We start from the raw sequence: 23,422 nt of genomic DNA on the forward strand, positions 1-23,422 counted from the left end.
CAATGCCCCACATTTACAATGCCAATGCCCCACATTTACAATGCCAATGCCCCACATTTACAATGCCAATGCCCCACATTTACATCAGTTAGTTTATGGGTAATGTTTGAAAGGTTACAGGGAGTGTGAACTTTTATTACCTGCTCTCCTGTACATCTAACTAATAATAAAATAGAAGGTTTAAATAGTAGTTTCTAAAGGTTAAAGCTATAAAAATTGTTAAATGGACGTGTTTATATTCAATGTATTTGGTAGCAGTAACTGATAAAAATCACACTTTTAAAAGGAGATTTTTCAGCACAGTAGAGCGAGTGCCATATTATTTGTGCCAGAATGGTTTGCTATGCCCCTTTCATCACTATTATAATTATTACCTATGATTGTACTGCTTTTGTCAACAGTTCTCTGAAGACACAAGAAAATGTTGATGTGATGTGCACCATCCCGTCCAACAGATTAATGATAGAAACAGGTCTGTGTGGTAGTTTGTTAAACTAAAGTCTTTGTCCCTTCATAATATATATATAGTACACAGTCTCTTGGCCTCCATTGTTATGTTATCAATCAATCTGTGTACGTGGTCACATCAACATAAAACTACAAACAGTCATCATGTCTGACCTTTTCAGGCACCTGTAAAGCTGATCTGGAACAGATGGATTTCAGAAAACTAATTAATAAATCATTTTGTTGTGTCGGCATATACTCAAGTGTTTAGTATCAAGTTTGCTATCATTCACGATTCACAGCATTATCACCTTTTTTGATTCTACTTAATGTCAGCAACATATGAGAAATCTGTACACGGGGGATGTTACACTATATAAACAGAAACTTGTTTGTCTTAATGGTTACAGACAGATGGTCTCTAACAGTTTGCTTGCCTTGTTTACACAGGAAGTGGTCAGTTAGGTATGTATTTTATTTTTCAGATGCTCCCTGGTGTGATATCCGTCCTACCCATGTAGGGTCAAAGTTCATCAAAACAACATTTCCATCCAAAAAGAAAGAGAAATGGGAAAAGGGAGTGTGCATCAAAAGTCGAAACGAACCTGTTCATATCATGTAAGATGTCATTTGTATATACATCAATTAAGATAAATAAACAATTTTGATGAGTATATGGTACTATTGTATGTACCCAACACACACATACAGTATATAAAATCGTTTTCAGAGTTTATGAAAAACTTACACTATGGTGACTGATGCATCAATCTTTGTTCTCACATATATTACCAGGTAACACACAACACAATACATCTCCAGCACACACGCAGGCATACACACATGGGGAGATATTAGCCAGGTGGCATAGGACTAGAAGTTAGCGCCTGATAGGGCAGCTCCTGCAAATTCCTCAAAAAAGATTGTATTAATCAATGTATATATATTCTGATTGTGTTGATTTTATGAATTATATGTCTATGTACTGTAAAGCGCTTTAGAGTGGCGTATTCTTGCTAGATAGGGGGCTATATCAAATGTATATTATTATATAGTGTACATTGAAATTTACAACAAAGAATGTTTTCACCATCATCATTTGATGTCAAGCTAAATACTTGAAACCATAGACAATAATCAGAAAGTGATCTTGTTTTTACATTTATACCCGGGTACTCATTTCGTATACCATATTTCAATTAACATAATGTGGATGTTAAGTTGTTGGCCACATTTACACTTCAGATATTACCCCTTTACCACCACAAAATCTCCCAACATCACAGAAGTGTGTGTATTCTTACAAAACACCTGATTTCTTGTTTTTTTTTTTAATTTTTCAGACAAGTCTTGGAGGTAATGGCTGCAGCAAGAAATGAAGACATCAACGATTTAGCAAATAAGATGTATGAAAATACATGTAAAATGTTTTTTAATAGTGATAGGTAATTAATCGTTAATGTTTATCATTGTGAATTAAATCTGAGGTAATTGATTATCATGTTTTATGGCATGCAAAATGCTATATTGGAAAGTACAAGTGTACCAGTTCATTAGTACCACATGTTTGCTGAACATCGCCTGAGAAAGTGTCAGTGGTACTATTTTAATACCAAGTTTGATATATAATCCTGGTTTCTTGATGAACAGTTTTGCAATCTAAAGAAAGGAAGAATCAAGCTATTGTGAGGTCATAATTGTCGATGGTCGTTTTAAAATATTTTCTGCACTAAACAATGCATTCTGATTGGTCAATTAAGTGTAAAAATTGCAAGTGTCATTTGTCACAGTAGAAACAGGTGTAAATTGTGTTTACGTGGACCCTGGAAGTTACAATTATCTGGTACTGACCGTTATCACATTGATAACTAATACACATATACGTTTGTTGTAGAATAAATTTGGAGAAAATTTGGCATTATAAAGAGGTTTGGTGATGAATTGAGCTAAACATATAAAGGAATCCTTTAGAAAACGAGCAACAGGCTAGGGACAATGAAATGTATATGTAGGCGGTAAACGAAGTGGCAAATTTCAAAATAAACAAGTGGCATTATATTGAGGTTTTACTGAAGTTATTTGTGATACAAGTGCCTGAAGTGGCTGGATTAACAGGGTTCCACAGTATTTTTGCAATAGAAAATTAGCGTGATTTTGACTTACATCAAGGGGTAATGGTGATCATAAGGCTCAATAAACACAACATAAACCATAATATTCCTTTATTATTTGTTACCTGTATTTACAAATGGCGGATTATCCGAGAATTTACAAATACACAAACACCATATAAAACTTTTTAATTATATAATATATTGTATACAAAAATAAAGTTACGTTCAACCTACTGATTAGCAACCTATTGATTAGCAACATCATTTCAAGTTTTGACTTGTAATCAAAATGTACGCTGCATGACAACTAATCCTAAAAGATATCTGGTATTTTTTTTATTTACAACCCTGACCTGGAATGAACACGTAATTGGTTGCTATGGTTACAGGAAAATCCTCGAATCACCAGGACTCGTTATCATTAAATACAAAAAATTGACAAAACGAAAATATTTCAGACAGTATTTTCTTTTTGTTAAATTGATCTAATTTTGGATAAATAGTATTAAGTACAAATAGCCAGTTGATAATAATTTATAAGGAACTGCAGTTTGATGTTCTGTTTCTCAAACAGACCTGTCAACCAACATTTAGGGGAGAACAGCAAGTGATAAAAGCTATCTTATTAGACTTTTCTCATGAATATCAAGGGTGAAATGGACATATACAAAATGTAATGTTGCATGAAATAATAACGATGTGACAGCTAGATTGTTTGTGGGTGTACGAACTGTTGTGCAATTATAGACAAAAGGAAGGTAAGGGGAGGTCACTGTGTATAGGAAAAATAACTGCATTTGGACAGGGATCCTTAAATATATATTATTCTGCCAGGGGATAGTTCAGCACTCCTTTGCAAAATCAGTTTTAAAACCATACTAGGTTAATCTCCTTCCCCATTAGCACCACAGTGTACCTCATTATGAAACAATAACCATAGATATCCCCCCATCGGTAAAGAGATGGTACAAAAATAATTTGGACAAATTGCTGAGAGTGAAAGGAAATTAGTACCTATTAGCAAAGCTTTTATGAGGCTAATCAATATCTGTAAATGTGGGTATATTCGTAATGAGAATATATCTTTCATCCTTTTTTTCCCCTGCAAGATAATATTTCATGTATGATTTTTCAAAGCTCGCATTTAATGCAGTATTTTGTATTCGGAGGAATGTGTGAGAGTAGATCAGCTTGCTTATATCAGTGATCTACAGCATTTATTATTTAGTAAATTAATTATTTCCACCACTTAAAAGAAGCAATTCCATCACAAACAATTTGCTCATGGTTTTAAAATAATGAAACGTGCATGCATTTTATATATCACATGAATCAATTACATCGAGTGTTCTCGTATATAATTTTTTATATTTAAAAAAGCAACAGATGAATTTATATAGAGGATGAAACATCATAATTACATGTACTTATCTCGTAAGTAACACACAACATACATAGAATTAGTTTTTAGGAAATAAATATAAAGAAAGGATTCACTTGGTCCTTAAACAGCCCATGATATGTGAAAGTAAAGATCATTTAGGAATGTCCATATAATATATACAAATGGCAAAGGGGCGTGTAAACAAGTGGGCAAGTGTAGAAGTGAAAGACGATATGGCCCTAAACAATATAGTGTACAAACTTAAATCACAATGTTGTACAAAGGAATTTACATTAACTCATTCACCCCTGAAGACACATTTGAACTCTTCCAAATCAAAGGTTGGAATAGTTCATTAGGAAATTTTACGGGTGCATGAGTTAAAAGAAACTTCATAATATCTTATAGGATTTTTTCCAAACATATTAAAGATGTGTATAAAATTTTGTAAATGCAATTTGCATATACAGTATCTGTGTATAATGGGACACAAAAGTTTATCTGAAGTCACATATATCAACCTTATTCACCTGAATTCAATAAATTTCTCTCAACCTTATTCACCTGAATTCAATAAATTTCTCAAGTATAATCTTTAAATTTCAATGTTAAACTGATCTTTTTCCCAAAAATTCACTTTAAATATAAAAGATTTGAAGTGAAACCTTTAGCTTTATACATCACCTTGGAAATACCCAATGCAACAAATATTAAAATATTATGAACCAACATTTCTCAATTCACTACAGGAAATACATTTTAACTACAAATAAGACAAATATTTTGACCGGCAAACTAAACCGTGTTATCGCTACGTGACCTGTAAACAAAAATAATTCAGTGTAAATCGCTAAAAATTTCTTGTCAGAGAGAAAATCTCAGCAAACAGTTGGCAATGAGAATCTACATGATTTGTTTGCAATAAAATTATCATTGTACATGTGTAGGTGTATAATATGTACAAAATTGAAATGTTTGTAGTGAAATGATACCAGCATATACTTTCTGTCTAAAATATGCTTTGTTACCAGTAAATACAACTACTGTGCACTACTTTTGCACTACTGTGTTTCTCCAAAATAAATATCAAGTGCTGACAATCACACAAAGTGACTACCTGGGCATATACTCACATACTTTTTAAGAATTCTAGTTTAAGTTTTCGATCTGTTAAGTCTCCATGACAAAGTAACTTGAGGAATATTTAAACTGGAATGTAAAATATTCAAAACACAAAAGACTACATAACCAATTGAAAAAAACTTTGCATAAGATTCTTAATGACCAGTGACTCTGCATAATACACTGACTACAGAAATACAATAATATACTGGAAGCACTTGTTCAAACATAACTTCTTCAACAACGAAATGGCAGAAGTGAAGAATTTACATAGTGAAATGGACATCTAATAAATAACTGTAAGATGTAATGTTGGAATGTTGATTAAAATTCAAAAATAAAATCTAGAGTTTTTTATGTCAAAATTATCATGTAAATTCGTTGTACAGTACTCAAATTATAATGTTATTTTCATTGAAACATTTCATACGTTGCTAATAATCTAAACAAAAAATCTTGATGGAAAATTTCACTATTAAAAATGAATTGCAGTATACACATAATAGGATTCTTTGGAACATGATGGTATCAAGTACGTGCTGTATTTTATCGGGTTTGATCTTGTTTCAAACTTATTTAATGCTGAATGAAGGAACAGACGACATTATGGAAAAAAATAATAATTGTATTTTGCTTTTTCAGATTTGATTTTTTTAAGCTCAAAGTAAATTGAGCAATGTACACTTAATTAATAAATGAATATGTATGCAACCAGCAATAGGAACAGTGTCATATGCCTGACAATGTCAGCTCCAGAGGAAACACAGAGTGTAAGATTCTTATTATTCCTTTATGTATACACAGAATTTAGAGGAAAACAAATCTCATGCCATCATCCATCGTTTCTAGTGAGATATCAAAGTCATACCATTAAAATGATACGAGCAACGTGTGTATCACACTGATGGACTGTGGTGTTGTGATCAGTTAGTTGATTACTCAGAAGATCACATGAGTGTAAAGACTAAGGAATATCAATATGAATATGATAATTTGACTGAATCATAGTACAAAATTAAAAAGCTGTTAAAATGAAATCAAATCTGATCTATATTTATAATACATGATGATGTATAAAACTCATTAATGCGATATATATTGTTATAAAAAACTTCACATTTCTCAAATGTCACAAAAACACACTTCCACCTATGTGTGTCCACATCATAACAACACATTAAATGTACGATAATCTTTGTTCTACTTTATATATTGCAAGGTGAGGACTGTTATCCTTGATTTCGTTAATGTCAATTTACAATTTGTCTTCAATAGAAGCACAGAATAAATTCACTATGTAAACCTTTACAAAATTTCTTCTTAAATTCAATTAACATTGCAAACTATTCAATGGAACTTAAGAAAAAGAAATAATGCGTGCAGATTAAATCTCAATAATTTTAACTGAAAAAAAAAGTAAAATTAAATAGACTTTCCAGTTGTTGTACATATTTTTTAACATGAACTTATCGATATAGCGACAAAACTACAGGAGCCGTGGCACAACCACCTTTTAGAGTCAATGAGTTCTTACAAATAACAGATATGGTCAAAACGTGCCTGTTGAAGATATTACTGTATGAACAACACAAGTACTGCTGTGCAGTTAAATTTTGTACATTGTAAAATCTCTTTAGCGTCATTGGGACCAAATGTTTTATCATGAAATGTGTTCTTTATATACAGATGAATTGATCTAAAATCTGAATTTGATTCGACTTTTTTTTTATACCAAGCTATTTCTGTTTAATATGTTGGTTTAAAAAAAAAGACTATTTCTACTGCAAATTGAATTTTCTGACAAACTTCTTCCAACCATTTTTCTCTAGAAACGATTTAAGAACTTTTGGGTGTGTTCTGCTGACCCTATCAACATACCAAAGGATCTACAACCTGGTAAGATATCACAATGACTTAAGCATTTCCCCCACATACTGGGAACTCAACACAATCAGATAATGGGAAATATAAACTGTGACTTAGATTGTTTTCTTTCGTGTCACTTTCTCAGCTGTAAGGAATGCAATAACTTGGTTCACAATAATGGCGTATGTTTTTTTCTTTGTGATCAGACTTTTCAAGTGATCTACATATCTCCAGATTCCTTGTAGGGCGTTTCTGCTGATACAAAGAAGTTATCAAAGAAGTCCTGTAGATACACAAAAGTGGGTCTGGTTTCCGGGTTTCGCTTCCAGCAACTGAGCATGATTTCGTAGTAAGGATCTGGGCAGGGCACCGGTCCCCCAGTCATCTTAGGCATCCTGTAGCCCTTCTCCACTTTACTCAGCACTTCATGACCATTCATTCCTAAAATACAGAAGTACATTTATATTGATTTACATATTGAAGAAACTTGGCTGTAATAATGATATATTAATACCTAGTATAAATCTTACAACATATTATAATTATATCTGAATATTTGACTTTTTTTCTCTGGGTAATTCTTAGCTGCGGGAACCGTAGCTTCTAGGCCCATTTTTGTTTTATTGTTAACGGACATCGGGCCTAGAAGCTACGGTTTCCGCAGCTAGGTAATTCTTTGCAATTTCTTGTGATTTTTTTTCATAAAATTAGTAAAAGGGATTTCAACCACTGGATTAAGAGACTCGAATAACTGACTGTTTCCTAACAAAGCAATTTTAAAACAATACCTCTTATTGCTCACTCATATTAATGTGATCTCTAGCAAACAAAATCTATTTCTATTAAAAAAATAAACAGCCAACATTTTATGAGTGCTGGACTGTGACCCCCTATTTTTGTACTTACCTTGTGGTCTCTATTAAATTTGCTCCCTGTAACCCCCTATGTTTCACTTAATATTTTGGACAATATATGACCATCCAATGCCACAGACAGATTTTTTCAACCTAGAACTTTGTATTTGTTTTGGAAAAATATGAATATTGACCAAGTTTACTCAAAATATGGTCATATTCGATTAACTTATTTTGCAGAAACTGTTGACCAATCAGAGTACAGCATGCAAATTTCACAGATTTAGCTCATCTTCAAACTTAGTCATATGCTTGTATATTGTCATGTTTATCAAATTCTTCAAAATCGAATGATACTTTAGCAAGTTATCCTGTAGATACTGAAGTGTGAAAAACAGATTAATCCATTCACAGAATGCTTATTGATTACGCAGGGACTACTCTTATCTCCTAACTTTATATACCAAGTCTTGTACTGGTATATTGAACATGCTTTAATTACCGTGTTTCATTAAAATCTTATGATATTTAAAGCAATATCTTGTGGAAACCGAAATGTGGACAGATGCTTCCCATAACAGAACATGCCGCCAAAAACTTTGACTGGTGTATGAAAACCTTTTCAAGCTTTTAAGCATGGTTTTGCTACTGAATAGCAATGGATTTCATTACCTGGATAAGGCACTCGTCCAAATGTGAGGATTTCGTAAAGAAGGACTCCAAAAGACCACACATCAGACTTGATGCTGAACTTTCTGTCAAAAGCAGCTTCTGGAGCGGTCCACTTGATGGGGAACTTTGTATCTGCATAGAAGAAAAACATGGTTCTTAAGTATATTTAAGCAATCAATAATATAAAATGTTGACAAAGTAGAAAATGCCACTGTACTGCAATCTATTTAATGATAATTTGCTAAAGGCAAGAGTGAAAACTCAAACCTGTTAATGGGTTTTTTCTTCACTATTTTATGTAAATTGTCATCCTGAAGATATAATTACATATCTATATAATTTTCAGAATGAACAACTGAGATTTATTGTCCTTTGTCTGTCCACGCCTTGACAACCAAGACTCAATTGTACAAAAATGTCAGTACACTGCATGATATTGTATAAACAGACTGAACATTTTTCTAAAACACCATCTGCCTAAAGTATTTCAAATTTACTTGTCCAAAAAAAGCCTTGGTACAAACCATATGTTTGACTCCATATGAAAATATGACTATAATACAAATTGAACACCTTGTTTAATACAGGTATCTATCTCCACATGTCAAGCCTTCTGAAGGTAATTGAGGTAAGAAAGCACCTGTAAGAAACTGACAAATAAAGGTCCTGATTGATTACGATACAAATGACACAGAACTATTTATCTACAAATCAGATTTGTTTATGGCCAAATTGTTCTATCACAGATTGGATTATCATTTGTGTCCAATCAAAACACAAGTTGCACACAAATCCAGCTCAAATTTTACTTGAAAGATTGCCTGAAGACTCACACTTCAGGCCAGTTTATCCTGAAATATTTCCATAATGCAAGGTGCGTCACTGTTAACAATAGAGCTTGGGAGAATAAAACGATCGACATGAAATAAGGAACACAAATGTTAAAGGTACAAGTCATCAGTTATTTACGTTCTTGAGCTTCATAGATATCTTCCTGTATGAGCCTGGCAAGTCCAAAGTCGGCCACTTTCACTTCGTTACTCTCGCCCACTAGAATATTGGCAGCTCGTAGATCTCTGTGAACAAAGTTTTCCCTCTCGAGGTACGCCATACCATCAGCAATCTGGGGAAAAAAAGGCATCAGTACATGACAAATATGACAAACAATATGACTGGGGCTCATCAAGGTACTGGTAAGTACATCACATATAATATCTACATGCCCCAGGATTCCTATATTTATGACTCAGAAGGCTTGTTCCGATAGCATGTGCTCCTTTATTTCTTGATCATGCTGCTTTATAACAAATTAGGTTTGTAGACTAATTTTTGTTATTACTTAAAATAATCTCAAGCCAATTTTATTTCTAGTATTTAATCGATAAATTCTTAAAATTATGTTTTACCATTCTATTAAAGGCTTTATTGGAAAAAAACATGATGGCAAAAAAATATGGGAGAACTTATGTGTAAGGCCCTTGTACAGCGTTACTGTATACCAGGAAATTTTCACCGCATCAAATTTTCACCTATCAACACTAAAATCCTTTTTCACCCAATATTGAATTCGCCTTTCACATCAATTACAATGTATATCATATTGTTTACAAATGCAATGCTATAATGCTAGCTTCGCCCTCATATAGAAGGCAAAAAAGGTGACAATTATTATAAAACTGCAAGGAACATTTTCGGGTATACAATATCCACTGCAGTAGGTAATTTATTAATCATCATATCATGTCTTCTGCCTTACTTGTGCAGAAATGTCCACTAGGATTGGAAATCCTATATGTTTGCCCTCATCCTTCCTGAGATAGTCGAGCAGCGCTCCATTGACCATAAGCTCTGTGATGATCCACAGGGGCTCTGTTGCGGAGCAAACAGCCAGCAGCTGGACCAGCTTACGGTGTCGCAATTTGTGCATAAGTTTGGCCTCCTGAAGAAAATCGGCAGGTGTCATGGCACCTGGCTTTAGTGTCTTTACAGCAACATCCACTGTGTTCCTCCATCTTCCTAATAGCATTCAATTAAACATGTCATCAGTATTAAATTTGATATTGATCCTAAACCATACTATATTAAAATTCTAATAGCTTCTAAGTAAGATGTATATTAAGCTATAAAATCAAGACATTATTTTTTTTTGAAAACTTATCAATATTCCTTTTGTCCTCTTTTTATTTTAAAGACTTATTTGTCAAACAGGTATATTTATAAGATTTGATTTAAAGACATTTGCAATTCAAATTACCAAAGAATAACACCGCCCGATATGTCCATTGGCAACCATAATGGAGAAACATAGAGCTGTGGCAATTACATGAAAACCTGGTTCTTGAGTGGAGATGAAATTGGTAGTGTGACACCTTTGATCCATTGAGAATGATAAGTGTGACATTGACATAATCAAGCAGTTACTTACAGAGAAATAATTTTCAAGAAAAATGAGGTAGATTTTCTAGAACAGTCACTCCAACAAGTCACTTAAGGTGGCTCCACACTTTCGTAATTAACCAGCGAAATTCGTTGAAACTTTCATATAATGGTTATGCTACAATGTAGAGTTGATTTTATGAAAATCTTAACACTCCGATAGTTAGGGGACTTTTTTGGAAAAAATACCAAAAAATTGAATTTTCGTCAATTTTAATATTTTCCGGGTTTTTTTGGGGTGTGACATTTTTCGGAACAATAACAACAATAATAAAATGAAAAGAAGCATTTCTTATTAACCCTACAAATATTTTATTTAACGCAAAATATGTAACACATGTTACACAAAGTGTTTTTTATTGAATTTGAACGGATAAAAGTGATTATCTACAAGCTAAAAGCCAACAGGACACAAAGATCTATACATATAGCATGGGAAATTGAACAAAATATACACAATGGCTTTATAATTAATTTATTTTACATTTTACAATCACTTCGATCCGGGTAAGAGTTATCTTCCTTGAAAAAAATCGGAACTTTTTGCAGAGGGGTGACATTTACACAATGACAGTTGTCCCTGTTTACATATAACAAAAATGATGGAAATAAATCAAAAATATGATATCAAAATTATCAGTTTATTGTTCTCTAATGGAACCAAATTACCCTCAGTCATGTACACTTTGGACATCATTCCACAGTCCGCTAACTCACGGTATGTTTATAATTACATGTCAGGTACATATGTGACCAGAGGTTATCTCATGGTATGCCGTTCTCACGTGCACTCACACATGCATTTTATAGGAATCTTGATATTTTACAAAACATTATTTTCACAGAGTAAGTAGACTACATTTGTAAACACGATTTAATCGACAGAGCGAAACTTCCTCAACAGCGAAAATCGTAACGACCTCGAGCTGATGAACTCGTGTTGCACATGTGAGGTCGGTACGTCCGCATTCCATGCGTTTCCTATATGACCTTCATGAGGTTGTTTGGTCTCATGTCACTATCTTCCCGTGAGTCTGTTTATGTCTATGAATTTGAAAGCTTTATTCCTGAAATACGTGTGATTATACATTTCCCGGTAAAATCTCGATATCGGGTGTTGACATATCATCGGCACGCACGTGTACTATTGTTTACCAGGGGCCTGGTCGTGTATGCGGAGCAACCGGTTTGACCGTTTATAAATGTAACAATTTCGGGTATAAATCCTGGCGGCCCTGCAAATGTATATGCAGGCCTTGCAAGGCTTTCTCACGGCTCGCGTGAAAGCAGCATCAGATTACTAGGTCCGGCCTTATTTAATAAACGAACAACAGTGGTCCGATCGGTTTGACCGTTTAAACGAAAACGGCCAAGGGGTAACTATAATTTGCACAACGACATTGAATGCCCGATACGCAATACGGAAATGACGACACGGGGGGCATGCACATTTGGATCAAGATAATTGAGTCCGAGCTGTACTTTTTCCGGAAGTACGTCACGAAAATGGACGCTGATGACGATGTGTGGAGCCACCTTAAAGTGTGCTTAGCTTTGTGCATCGAAACCTTTGGCCTTGACATATGACCTTAACCTTCGGTAATACACATCCCCAGTCTTACACATACAAATGACATGTTAATTTATAACACAGTCCCAAAGACTACCAAGATTAGGCAGTGTGACTTTTGACCTTTATTATATTTAATAGGCCACCCAAAGGTGATAAATGTATGAAGTTACAACAATATATCCCTGCACTGGGATACAACTGTTTTGGAAGCTATAGAAATAGAAATGAACTAACGTATCCAAAAATAAAATATGCTGTGATAAACAGATGGAGGCCATATCCCAATATGCTCATTATAATAAATGATAATTCTTACAATCTCATATTTTTTTCTACTTACAAATTCAGGTTTTGCCATTTTAACAATTGACTTCTTATTCTGATCCTGTTATAGTTACACATGTATGAGATGTCATAAATTGTACCTGCGTGGACATCACCGAAGCAGCCACTTCCAAGCTTTTTGATGAGTTTGACTGACTCTCTAGAGACCTCCAGCTCACGGAATTGCACCATGGGGCGGATCTTTGGACATGCTTCACCAAGCTGACAACACAGTCCGTCGCCCACAGCTGTAGAAAATTAATGACATAAGAAGTCTGGCATGCCTCTCTCATAAACAGAGTAAATATTGTGTACAAAATGTATTAAGAAAACATTCTATAAAAGCTTGAAAACGATCTGACCCGACAGAAAAACCATGGGCTTTTTTACCTCTACAAACAGATAAGGTTATATGCTTATGTCTAACAAGGAATGCTTGGTCTTTTTTTTATTTCTCCTTTAAAGTAATGATATAATAGATCCAGGGTCCCGAAAAGCTCACATATGTATATGAAAATTACACCATATCACCTATTGTGAAACCTCTTCTTTTCAAACTTCAATTTTCTATCTTATACTTACATTGGTAGTGAGCAATGAGTTGCAGCATGCTCTTAAAAGTTCGCCGTGGACTAATGTAGAATCCGCCATTGTCCATCTTACGGATCCTGTAGTGTTTCACACAGGCATCAGCTGTCTTGGGGTCATGGTCACGGATTGACAACACATATGATGCCTTGTCTAAAATACAAATAATGAAAATATGTCACTTGGTAATAACGGGCAGAGGGGAACCATTTTGTCTTTGGTCTTATTACAGAATTTGAAAAATGAATTTAAGGACTGAAGACAGGGGGACAATTTTTGTGACTTTCGATCATTTTACTCCTGGGACCAAATATACCAAATTAATGTAAGCAATTATTTTACACCCCACAACTCATATATTATGAATTTCCAATGCCTCTCCAACACCCCCACCCCTCAATATATTCCTATTTGGAATAGTCTTTGATATTTTCTTCTTATCAAAAATTCTTATTAAAATCATATCTTTTATTATATCATTGCAAAATGATTTCCAGCTGGATACGAATGATACATGATAACAGTACTCAGACATATTTATATAATCTTTCACACACTTTACACTAGGGGAATATTTTGTCAAATAATTTTTTCTTTAAGTATCAGGGTAAAGAGAGCTTACATGCACCTTTATTCTGAAGATACCTTCACCGTGTCATCGCTTAATATAGCCAAATTATATCAAAAAGGATCGCATCATTTGTCACACATTTCATGTGCTGTTCATGATGGTGCTATGAAATGGATTTACCATGATACAACTTGGAGGGAACTTTATGACAGGAAAGAGTAGAGGAAATATAATCTATCACCCATGTGTGATGCTATCAGGTAAATCTCCACACTTTGTTCTGAAGCTTTTCAGCATTTCACTTAGCAGTCTTATATTAAACCTCAAAAATAGAGTCTATCAATCTCTATTCCGTCTTTGCCTTTTGCAGAGTTATCTTCTCTTGTGAGCAGGTATCGATTGTAATATCATTGGTTTGTGTGAGAAAATTACGTCGTTTTCTCAAAAATTTATGACGTTACTCTCACAAACAAATGATGTAACAATCAATACCTGCTCACAAGAGCAGATAACTCTGCAATGTGAAAAGACGGAATAAAGAGCAAGACGGGATATATCATTTATATAGATAGTAATTCTTACAATGCAATTCTAAAAGAAACTACCAGGGTTTTTATCTTTCATCCCAGATTCATGAACCTTATTTGGTGGCAATATCATATTGGAAATGACTGTTACCTGCCGACTCGCGGACGAGGAAAGTTCCTGTGGCATTGCCTGGCAACATGAGTTGCTTCTCGCCCTCCTTTCTGTCCACGTTATACCACCAACTGTAAATCAAGAAAGACAACCATTATAAAATGAATGTACAGGTAGTCAACCATGGTGCCTTACAATGACTTAGCAGCTTATTAATTGTTACAAATTTGAGCGGTTATATTTCTGCCTGATCTAGTTTGATCATCCTAATCATACTTTTTCTAACCATTTGACAACATAGTTTTCCATTAAACTATACTTCAGAATAACATCTATCATTATGACACTTATGGCACTCATTCTAGTATTTTATAGATACCAATGAGGTATACAGATCGGATTTCGTTATATTATTTTTGCATGGAAAATATATACTTACTTAGTTGTCTTAAAGACTTTATACAGTCCTGTAGTGCTTGTTTAGACATGTTTAATTTACGATCATGTTGTCATCTCACAGAGAAAATGACACTTTGTAAGTAATCCTGAACTACAACCTCACTTAAGTTATTTGGTGAAACATTATTTGGGTATTCAGTCCCAAAAGACTATAAGCCCATTATACAATTGATCATCGATCGGTTTACTACTTCTGATTACAAACTGATTATCGATTATGATTTTAAACCGATTGCCAATCACTACACAATCTATTTACAGTGACATACTTACTCCTGTGCTTGTGGCGTGTTGTCATCTTTACACACATAGTTACTGGGTATGTAACCTGTCAGACCTGAAGTCAGGTGACGGGCCATCCACCAGTCACAGTTTTGACTGTCAAACAAAAAACACAAATCAATTATCAAAGCACAGTTTAACTGTAAAAATATTAAAAAATAAACCAAAAACAACTGCAACCTATAAGGTCGTAACAATTATTCATGATTTATCAAAGCACAGTTTTAAGTTCCATCTTTGTTGACTTGGGCTCTGTTCTATCACTTGAAATATCAAACAATAACATGCTGTTTGAGACTAAAATTCATAATGATAAGAACTTGCCAAAAAAAGTTCTATAAGATATCTGAACATCATATATCAAGTTTTCAGTGATGAATCTCCTGTAAAACTTCTGATATGCTATTAAAACAGACATTGGATAATATGTGTAGAAGAATGCATGTTGACCACTAAGCAGTTTACCTGGATTCCTCCACCTCCAACCGATCACCTTTCTTAAAGGAGAGGTCATCATCGTTGATGGCATCAAAGTCGTACAGAGCTCGCACAGTGTTAGACTCTACAATAGAGGCAAATATAGGTTTTTAATTTCTGTATTTTCATCTTTACAAAATTACGGCAATACTTTTATGCCAGGTTAATTTGCCAAAATCTTGTCAAATCCTATTGATGAAAATGATATACATGTATTTACATTCACTTTTATAATAAATATGTACCAGAAAATGTGAAGAAATGTTCATGCTCTGGGAAATGTTTAAGCATAACGGATAATCTGAAATGTCACTGTCCATCAGATTTTACAAAAGATAAGATAATTTTTTTTTTTAACATGAACCTAATTGTCATCCTTTTGACTTATTAAACACTGCGGACAGGTTAATCAGGGAAGATTGATACCCAGGTAAATCTTACAGATTTCTGATGTTAAATCTGGAAGAATTTAATGGTGTCATATCATTTTCACAATAATCAAAATTAAATTTCATATAGATGAGTACTGGCAAAACAACTACCGGTTTACCTCATTTTCATATTAACTATCATAAGTATTATATATGAATTATTTTCACCTTGATCACCTACCTCGGTGATGATGGTTTAGAAAGTTGATGTTTATCTTCAACAGCTTAAAAATGTATATTGTTTTGAAAGGAATCAAGAATTATTTTGAGAAAAAAGTTGACATAGCCCCATTTAAAAAAAAATTAAAGCCAAGTTCGTTTAATATTTTTATTTTTTTATATCATTAAATTGTGATACTGTATTAAAATAATTTAAACAAGTTTAAATGATGATCAGATTTTAAATAAGAAATCACTTTCATTCTTCAATAAGATATTTTGTTATTGTAATTCTTTTTTAATTAATGAATATACAAGTATTCCTTTGTAACAATTACGATCCATTTCATCATTTTTCTCAAAATCTGAATCCTCTTTATCCGGTCTGAAAAAGTTTGCTACATTAATATGGCTGCACACAGATCGAGCAATAGACAGTGACTGTTCAATTCAACTGTTTTGTACACATATGAAAGAAGAAATGATCACAATTGATAATATTGTTTTTGCTATCAAATTGTTAAATGCACATCAGAAAGTAGTCTTATTAAAGACACATCTTTTTGTTAAAGATAATAAAGATGGGCCGCTGTTAAGCCTCTGAGGGTGTTCCCTCCATGTGTTAAAATTAAGGTTTTACTCAAACAGGCTACAGTGTACCGGTACCTGGGTACTGATGTCCTGTTGGTACAGTTGACTACCAAATGCCTATTTGTTATTAACAGATGTTAACATGAAAATAGTACTCATAATTTAATTTTAATATGTATTACTAACATTTTTACCACTGAAGACCATAATGGACTCAACCATATAAATGTATGGTAGAATTGGTAGAGTATACTCAAGTTACATAGGGGTAAAAGGGTTAACTAAAAAAATATCCTTTTTTTTCTTCTCAAAATCAAAGGATTTTCAAAGAAACTGGAGCTGGAAATTTTCTAAATCTTAATCTACAAGAATCTGTGAAACTTACCTTGGGTGACTTACTTAACAAATAACATTTGTTCATGTTAACATTCAAGATAAAAATATCATATCATGTTTTTTTGCCTGAACAGATATTGTTTTGTGAACATCATCAATATCTTTTTATTCATATTAATACATGATACATGTTAGATGCAATTAAAAAGTTATCGGTGAGACTGGGTTTGGGAAAGGGATGTGTGAAGCCATGACAAGCTGAAGCACTGGAATTATTGCGAAAGAAACACAGATCAATTTATCTTAAAATGTGAAATGGTTGCAGATATGCAGTGTCAAATTTGTTGATAGATGATGAGGCATTGTAAAAGTGGACATAGGAATACATAAGCAAGTGTAAGACTAGATTGAATAAAATGATAACAAATTTCCAATTAAGGATAGCACTGTCACCATAAACATTGAACATTCTAAAAATCAAGTGCAGTATTTGAAATAAAAGCATAATTGCTTCGAATGTAAAATATATTTTTATTTATGTTTTTACATAACTTCGTGATATCAGTCGATTAAAGTTATATGCTAGCTTATCAGACTTTCATCTCCTTTCTAAAATAAAAAAAGTTCCTTAAAATACGGCTCTGCTTATGAACAGGGACATGTCACCTGCTATAAAACAGAAAAAAACAGGGGTAAAAAAATATCTTCTGTTGTAAGGCAGGTGACAAGTCCCTGTGGCACTAAAACACATTCATGAGTGACTTTCATGAATGGTAATAACTCAAAATATTGATAATACCTCTTAAAAGTAAACAAAAATACATGCATCAATGGTCAAAGTAATTATATTTTATTTCAAGGGAGATAAATCTATATCATTCACAGGTGTTAATCAACTAAATAAATACTATCTTTCAACAGGAAATGAGTCAACTGATCCTGCATCAGCAACATTTTAAAGAATATTTGAATCAAATCACAGGAATTCTATAAGGACAGAAATTTAAATTTACAGAATGTATAAATAAATTATAAAAAGAGGTAAAACATGTCTATGATATACGTTCATGTACACTGAACATGTTAAACTTAACATTGATTAACCACAACTCATGTATACATGTATTCATCAACACAATTTGCAATACATGAGGGGCTTAGCTTATACCGGGTAAATGCAGCTATATATAACGTAATGGTAAAGTTAGATAGATATAATATGAAAATGTTATACATACTCTTATACTATTATCTATATAGAAATGAAAAAATGTATGACAGAACAGTTTATTTACATAATGTTAAATGTTGAAAACAAAGTGAAATACTGATAAGGTGTTAAATTAGATGAAAAAATGAACACATCACTACAGCAACAAGATGAATACAAACATATGTACAGTTAATTGTCAGTGAAACTGTAGGAGTGTAATAAACAGGTGTACAGCACATATACAAGTATGAAGAGACATTATAATTATGATAAAGCACATGTACAGCATAGACACATATAAAACACAGCACACACAGACAATGAGTTACAACAATACTTTTTGCTGTCTATTACAGGTAAAAGCGTACACATAACAGTACGGTATGCAATGTAAAACTGGTTTACAAAAATGTAAATTTTCACAATATGAAACCAAATAGTAAATGGAGTCCTTAAATACTAAGAAATAATGAAGTTAAGTATCAACTAAATGCTTATGTCGTGAAATAACTGCTGTTGCAAACGATTTAGGTAACAAACTCAAGTGGTGCAGTAGCTAGGATGGCTTGTGCAAAATGACTGCCAAGAATGATGCAGGAACGAATATTAACACTAACCCAGGACAAAATCAGATCGGGTGAGGTCCCAAGGCCCCAAAATTCAGGGACAAATCACCCATCAAACTGACTTTAATTTCAGCAATAGGTATTTGTCACCACACCAAACAGAGGCTTCCAATGACTTTTAGATACTTATAAATTGCACAGAAGAATCATGCCTAGTACTAGTGCTAACAATAAGTTGGTTAGTGGACAATTCATGAAACATTAGTCCAATAAGATGGGTAGCATGGCATACCTTGTGAAACAGTCAGTGATGAGGACAAATAATGAAACTGCAAAGTATATATTCACTCACCTCTTGATTGTTGGAAATAGCCTTTGAGAAATGGACATTAGTAAATTATTAGTCTGATTGTTTGCTAAAGAAAATGTTTATTCAAGCATTTGAGCTTATAACAGATATCAACACTTTCCACCCCATTTCCCCATTATAAAACCAACAAACATACACCTGCAAGTGATTCTGTTTTAACAAATATAATTCCCAATCCACCTAATCTTATGCTATCATGTTCAATGTGTACATTTAAATTTCTTATAGACATGGTTATGATAGCCCAGCATCCCTGTGTCCCAGGCAATGGACAAAATGTTCTGTAGTTCAGGGCCCCATTCTGCCATCAAGTAGTTTAATGCCTGTCAGAGTCTAAAGTGTCACAGCTGTCTGGCTTCTCTTTGTGGCTTCAATATATTTTATCTAGTCTGGACCCCTCTTTGTGGCCTCAATAGATTTATCTAGTCTGGGCCCCTCTTAGAGACATCAATAGATTCCATCTAGTATGTGCCCCTCTTTGTGGCCTCAATATATTTTATCTAGTTTGGGCCCCTCTTTGTGGTCTCAATAGATTTAATCAGGTCTGGGCCCCTCTTTGTGGTCTCAATAGATTTAATCAGGTCTGGGCCCTTCTTTGTGGCCTCAATGTATTTAATCTAGTCTGGGCCCCTCTTTGTGGCCTCAATAGATTTAATCTTGTATGGGCCCCCTCTTTGTGGTCTCAATAGATTTAATCTAGTCTGGGCCCTTCTTTGTGGTTTCAATAGATTTAATCTAGTCTGGGCCCCTCTTTGTGGTCTCAATAGATTTAATCTAGTCTGGGCCCTTCTTTGTGGTCTCAATAGATTTACTCTAGTCTGGGCCCCTCTTTGTGGCCTCAATAGATTTAATCTAGTCTGGGCCCTTGTTTGTGGGTTCAATAGATTTAATCTTGTCTGGGCCCCTTTTTGTGGCCTCAATAACTTTAATCTTGTCTGGGCCCCCTCTTTGTGGCCTCAATAGATTTAATCTTTTCTGGGCCCCCTCTTTGTGGTCTCAATAGATTTAATCTTGTCTGGGCCCCTTTTTGTGGCCTCAATAACTTTAATCTTGTCTGGGCCCCCTCTTTGTGGTCTCAATAGATTTAATCTAGTCTGGGCCCTTGTTTGTGGGTTCAATAGATTTAATCTTGTCTGGGCCCCTTTTTGTGGCCTCAATAACTTTAATCTTGTCTGGGCCCCCTCTTTGTGGGTTCAATAGATTTAATCTAGTCTGGGCCCCTCTTTGTGGTCTCAATAGATTTAATCTTGTCTGGGCCCCTTTTTGTGGCCTCAATAACTTTAATCTTGTCTGGGCCCCCTCTTTGTGGTTTCAATAGATTTAATCTTGTCTGGGCCCCCTCTTTGTGGCCTCAATAGATTTAATCTAGTCTGGGCCCTTCTTTGTGGGTTCAATAGATTTAATCTTGTCTGGGCCCCTCTTTCTGGCCTCAATAGATTTAATCTTGTCTGGGCCTCTCTTTGTGGCCTCAATAGATTTAATCTTGTCTGGGCCTCTCTTTGTGGCCTCAATAGATTTAATCTTGGCTGTGCCCCCTCTTTGTGGTTTCAATAGATTTAATCTAGTCTGGGCCCTTCTTTGTGGTTTCAATAGATTTAATCTTGTCTGAGCCCCTCTTTGTGGTCTCAATAGATTTAAGCTAGTCTGGGCCCTTCTTTGTGGTCTCAATAGATTTAATCTTGTCTGGGCCCCTCTTTCTGGCCTCAATAGATTTAATCTTGTCTGGGCCCTTCTTTGTGGGTTCAATAGATTTAATCTAGTCTGGGCCCCTCTTTGTGGTCTCAATAGATTTAATCTAGTCTGGGCCCCTCTTTGTGGCCTCAATAGATTTAATCTTGTCTGGGCCCCCTCTTTGTGGTTTCAATAGATTTAATCTAGTCTGGGCCCTTCTTTGTGGGTTCAATAGATTTAATCTTGTCTGGGCCCCCTCTTTGTTGCATCAATAGATTCAACCTAGTATGAGCCCCTCGCAGTTGTTCCATCTCCATGACTCATCTTGTCCTATATGGGTACAACAGCTTTAATCTGGGTACTTTTCTATTCCAAATAACATAGGGCTGATGCTTCTCTATGTCCCCAACACATTTTACTTCTGTGTTCCCCAACAGCATTACATCTAAAAACACCTTTCTACCTCAGTAGATTTATAGCCTGGAGTTCTTCTTTGAGGCTCCTGCTGGCAATAAGATTTTAGAGTTCAAAGCTTCTCTCTGTGGCCCCAATGAGATATTAACCGTCTTCTCTCTGTGAGATGTTAGCTGATCAACTCTGAAATGTAAGCTGTCTCATCTCTGACATTATTAAATTAGCTGTTTCCTCTCTGTGTTATGACAGCTGTGTCTCCACTCTGCAATATGTGAGTTGTATCTCCTCCCCATGAGCTGTCTCGGACAAGATGTGAATTATGTCTCCTCCCTGTAAGATGTGAATTGTGTCTCCTCCCTGTGAAATGTGAGCTGAATCTCCTCCCTGTGAGATGAGAGCTGAATCTCTTCTCTGTGAGATGTGCATTGTGTCTTCTCCTAGTGAGATGTGAATTGTGTCTTCTCCCTGTGAGACATGAATTGTGTCACCTCCCTGTGAGATGTGAGCTGTCTCCTCCCTGTGAGGTGTGAATTGTGTCTCCTCCCTGTGGCATGTGAGTTATATCTCTTCTTCCTTGTGAGATGTCAGCTGTGTCTCCTATCTGTGAGCTGTGTCTCCTCCCTGTGAGATGTGAGTTGTGTCTCCTCCCTGTGAGATGTGAGTTATGTCTTCTCCCTGTGGGACATGAATTGTGTCACCTCCCTGTGAAGTGTGAGCTGTGTCTCTTCCTTGTTAAGTGTGAGTTTTGTCTTCTCCCTGTGAGATGTGAGTTGTCTCTTTCCTGTGAGATGTGAACTGTGTTTCCTCTTGTCAAATGTAAGGTCATCTGTGTTAGTTCATATCTCTTGTCTGAGTGAGATGTCATGTGTGTCTTCTTTTGTGATACAAGTTGTGTCTGTGTGACATGTAGCCGTCTTATTCCTACAAGATGTTAGCTGGGTCTTCTCTGTGACAGCCCTACTACTTACAGAAATCACTTTGCTAAATGTATACTGTAATGTTTTGATGATATTTGTAAATATAATTACCTACTATGCATGTAGTAATGAGAGAAGTCAACTGTTCCTGAAAAGGTATAATTTACAGAAACCTTTATTTTTAGGAAGATACATGTATAAGCAAAAAGAAAGACTGTTTAACCAACAGGATGAACAAATGTCAAAACATAATAAAAAAAAAACAAGCTTTATATATTCATTTAACACCAGCTTTTGCAAAATTGTTTAAGTGTGGTGGTATTCAGTGATTATGCTAAAAACAATTTAATAGTCCTGACCCCAGATTCCTGTGTGTTCTTTTACTTAGAAAAATTCTACATTGTCACTTCTCATGAACAGTTCAAGTATCCCATTACTATGTATTTATTATATGTATTTTATGGCCTTTAAGTTTTGTCATGAAAATAATGTTTCATATTTTTTCATGATACTTTAATGGTAAAAGAAGGCTTGTAATAATATACATGTATTACATTTTTTAAGATATGCTACAGTATAGTACCCGAGTCAGGACTCATGTTCGGGCAAAACTACCTGATATACACATGCATATGCTTTCCTAGAATTGTTGGGAATCACAGTGGATGATTTAATTTAACTGAAACATGATCATGACCTACCAGGTATGTTGTACAGGTGGTAACCCCCACCCCCAGTATTATATACCATCTATAGACACAGAGCTGCTAACAGTATCAAACCCCAGTATTATATATCATCTATAGACACAGAGCTGCTAACAGTATCAAGCCCCAGTATTATATACCATCTATAGAAACAGAGCTGCTAACAGTATATACCATCTATAGACACAGAGCTGCTAACAGTATATACCATCTATAGACAGAGCTGCTAACAGTATATA

General features: G+C 34.6%; 2 protein-coding genes across 5 annotated transcripts in view; one reads left to right on the plus strand and one right to left on the minus strand.

The window, feature by feature from the left end:
• Positions 1-3,925, plus strand: part of LOC110443684 (putative deoxyribonuclease TATDN1) — a 16,167-nt gene extending 12,242 nt beyond the window's left edge. Inside the window, exons 10-12 of the mRNA XM_021488057.1 lie at positions 402-472; positions 933-1,065; positions 1,791-3,925. Of these exons, the coding sequence (XP_021343732.1) occupies positions 402-472; positions 933-1,065; positions 1,791-1,896 (310 nt within the window). The 3' untranslated portion in view covers positions 1,897-3,925. The remainder of the gene's footprint in view (positions 1-401; positions 473-932; positions 1,066-1,790) is intronic.
• The window catches only part of LOC110443683 (tyrosine-protein kinase SRK2-like), a 25,953-nt gene continuing 5,185 nt past the window's right edge, over positions 2,655-23,422 (minus strand). For 2 of the 4 annotated variants that reach the window (XM_021488053.1, XM_021488052.1), the window contains exons 3-12: positions 19,457-19,477; positions 15,797-15,893; positions 15,323-15,427; positions 14,630-14,721; positions 13,375-13,533; positions 12,894-13,040; positions 10,216-10,475; positions 9,429-9,582; positions 8,460-8,591; positions 2,655-7,374 (exon numbers count right to left, since the gene is read on the minus strand). In XM_021488053.1, coding sequence (XP_021343728.1) covers positions 7,154-7,374; positions 8,460-8,591; positions 9,429-9,582; positions 10,216-10,475; positions 12,894-13,040; positions 13,375-13,533; positions 14,630-14,721; positions 15,323-15,427; positions 15,797-15,893; positions 19,457-19,477 — 1,388 coding nt within the window. In that variant the 3' untranslated portion in view covers positions 2,655-7,153. The remainder of the gene's footprint in view (positions 7,375-8,459; positions 8,592-9,428; positions 9,583-10,215; positions 10,476-12,893; positions 13,041-13,374; positions 13,534-14,629; positions 14,722-15,322; positions 15,428-15,796; positions 15,894-19,456; positions 19,478-23,422) is intronic. The other 2 variants (XM_021488055.1, XM_021488054.1) reach the window with 1 other exon arrangement.

This window comes from Mizuhopecten yessoensis, unplaced genomic scaffold, assembly GCF_002113885.1.
Source record: "Mizuhopecten yessoensis strain PY_sf001 unplaced genomic scaffold, ASM211388v2 scaffold716357, whole genome shotgun sequence".
NCBI classification, from domain to species: Eukaryota; Metazoa; Mollusca; class Bivalvia; order Pectinida; family Pectinidae; genus Mizuhopecten; species Mizuhopecten yessoensis.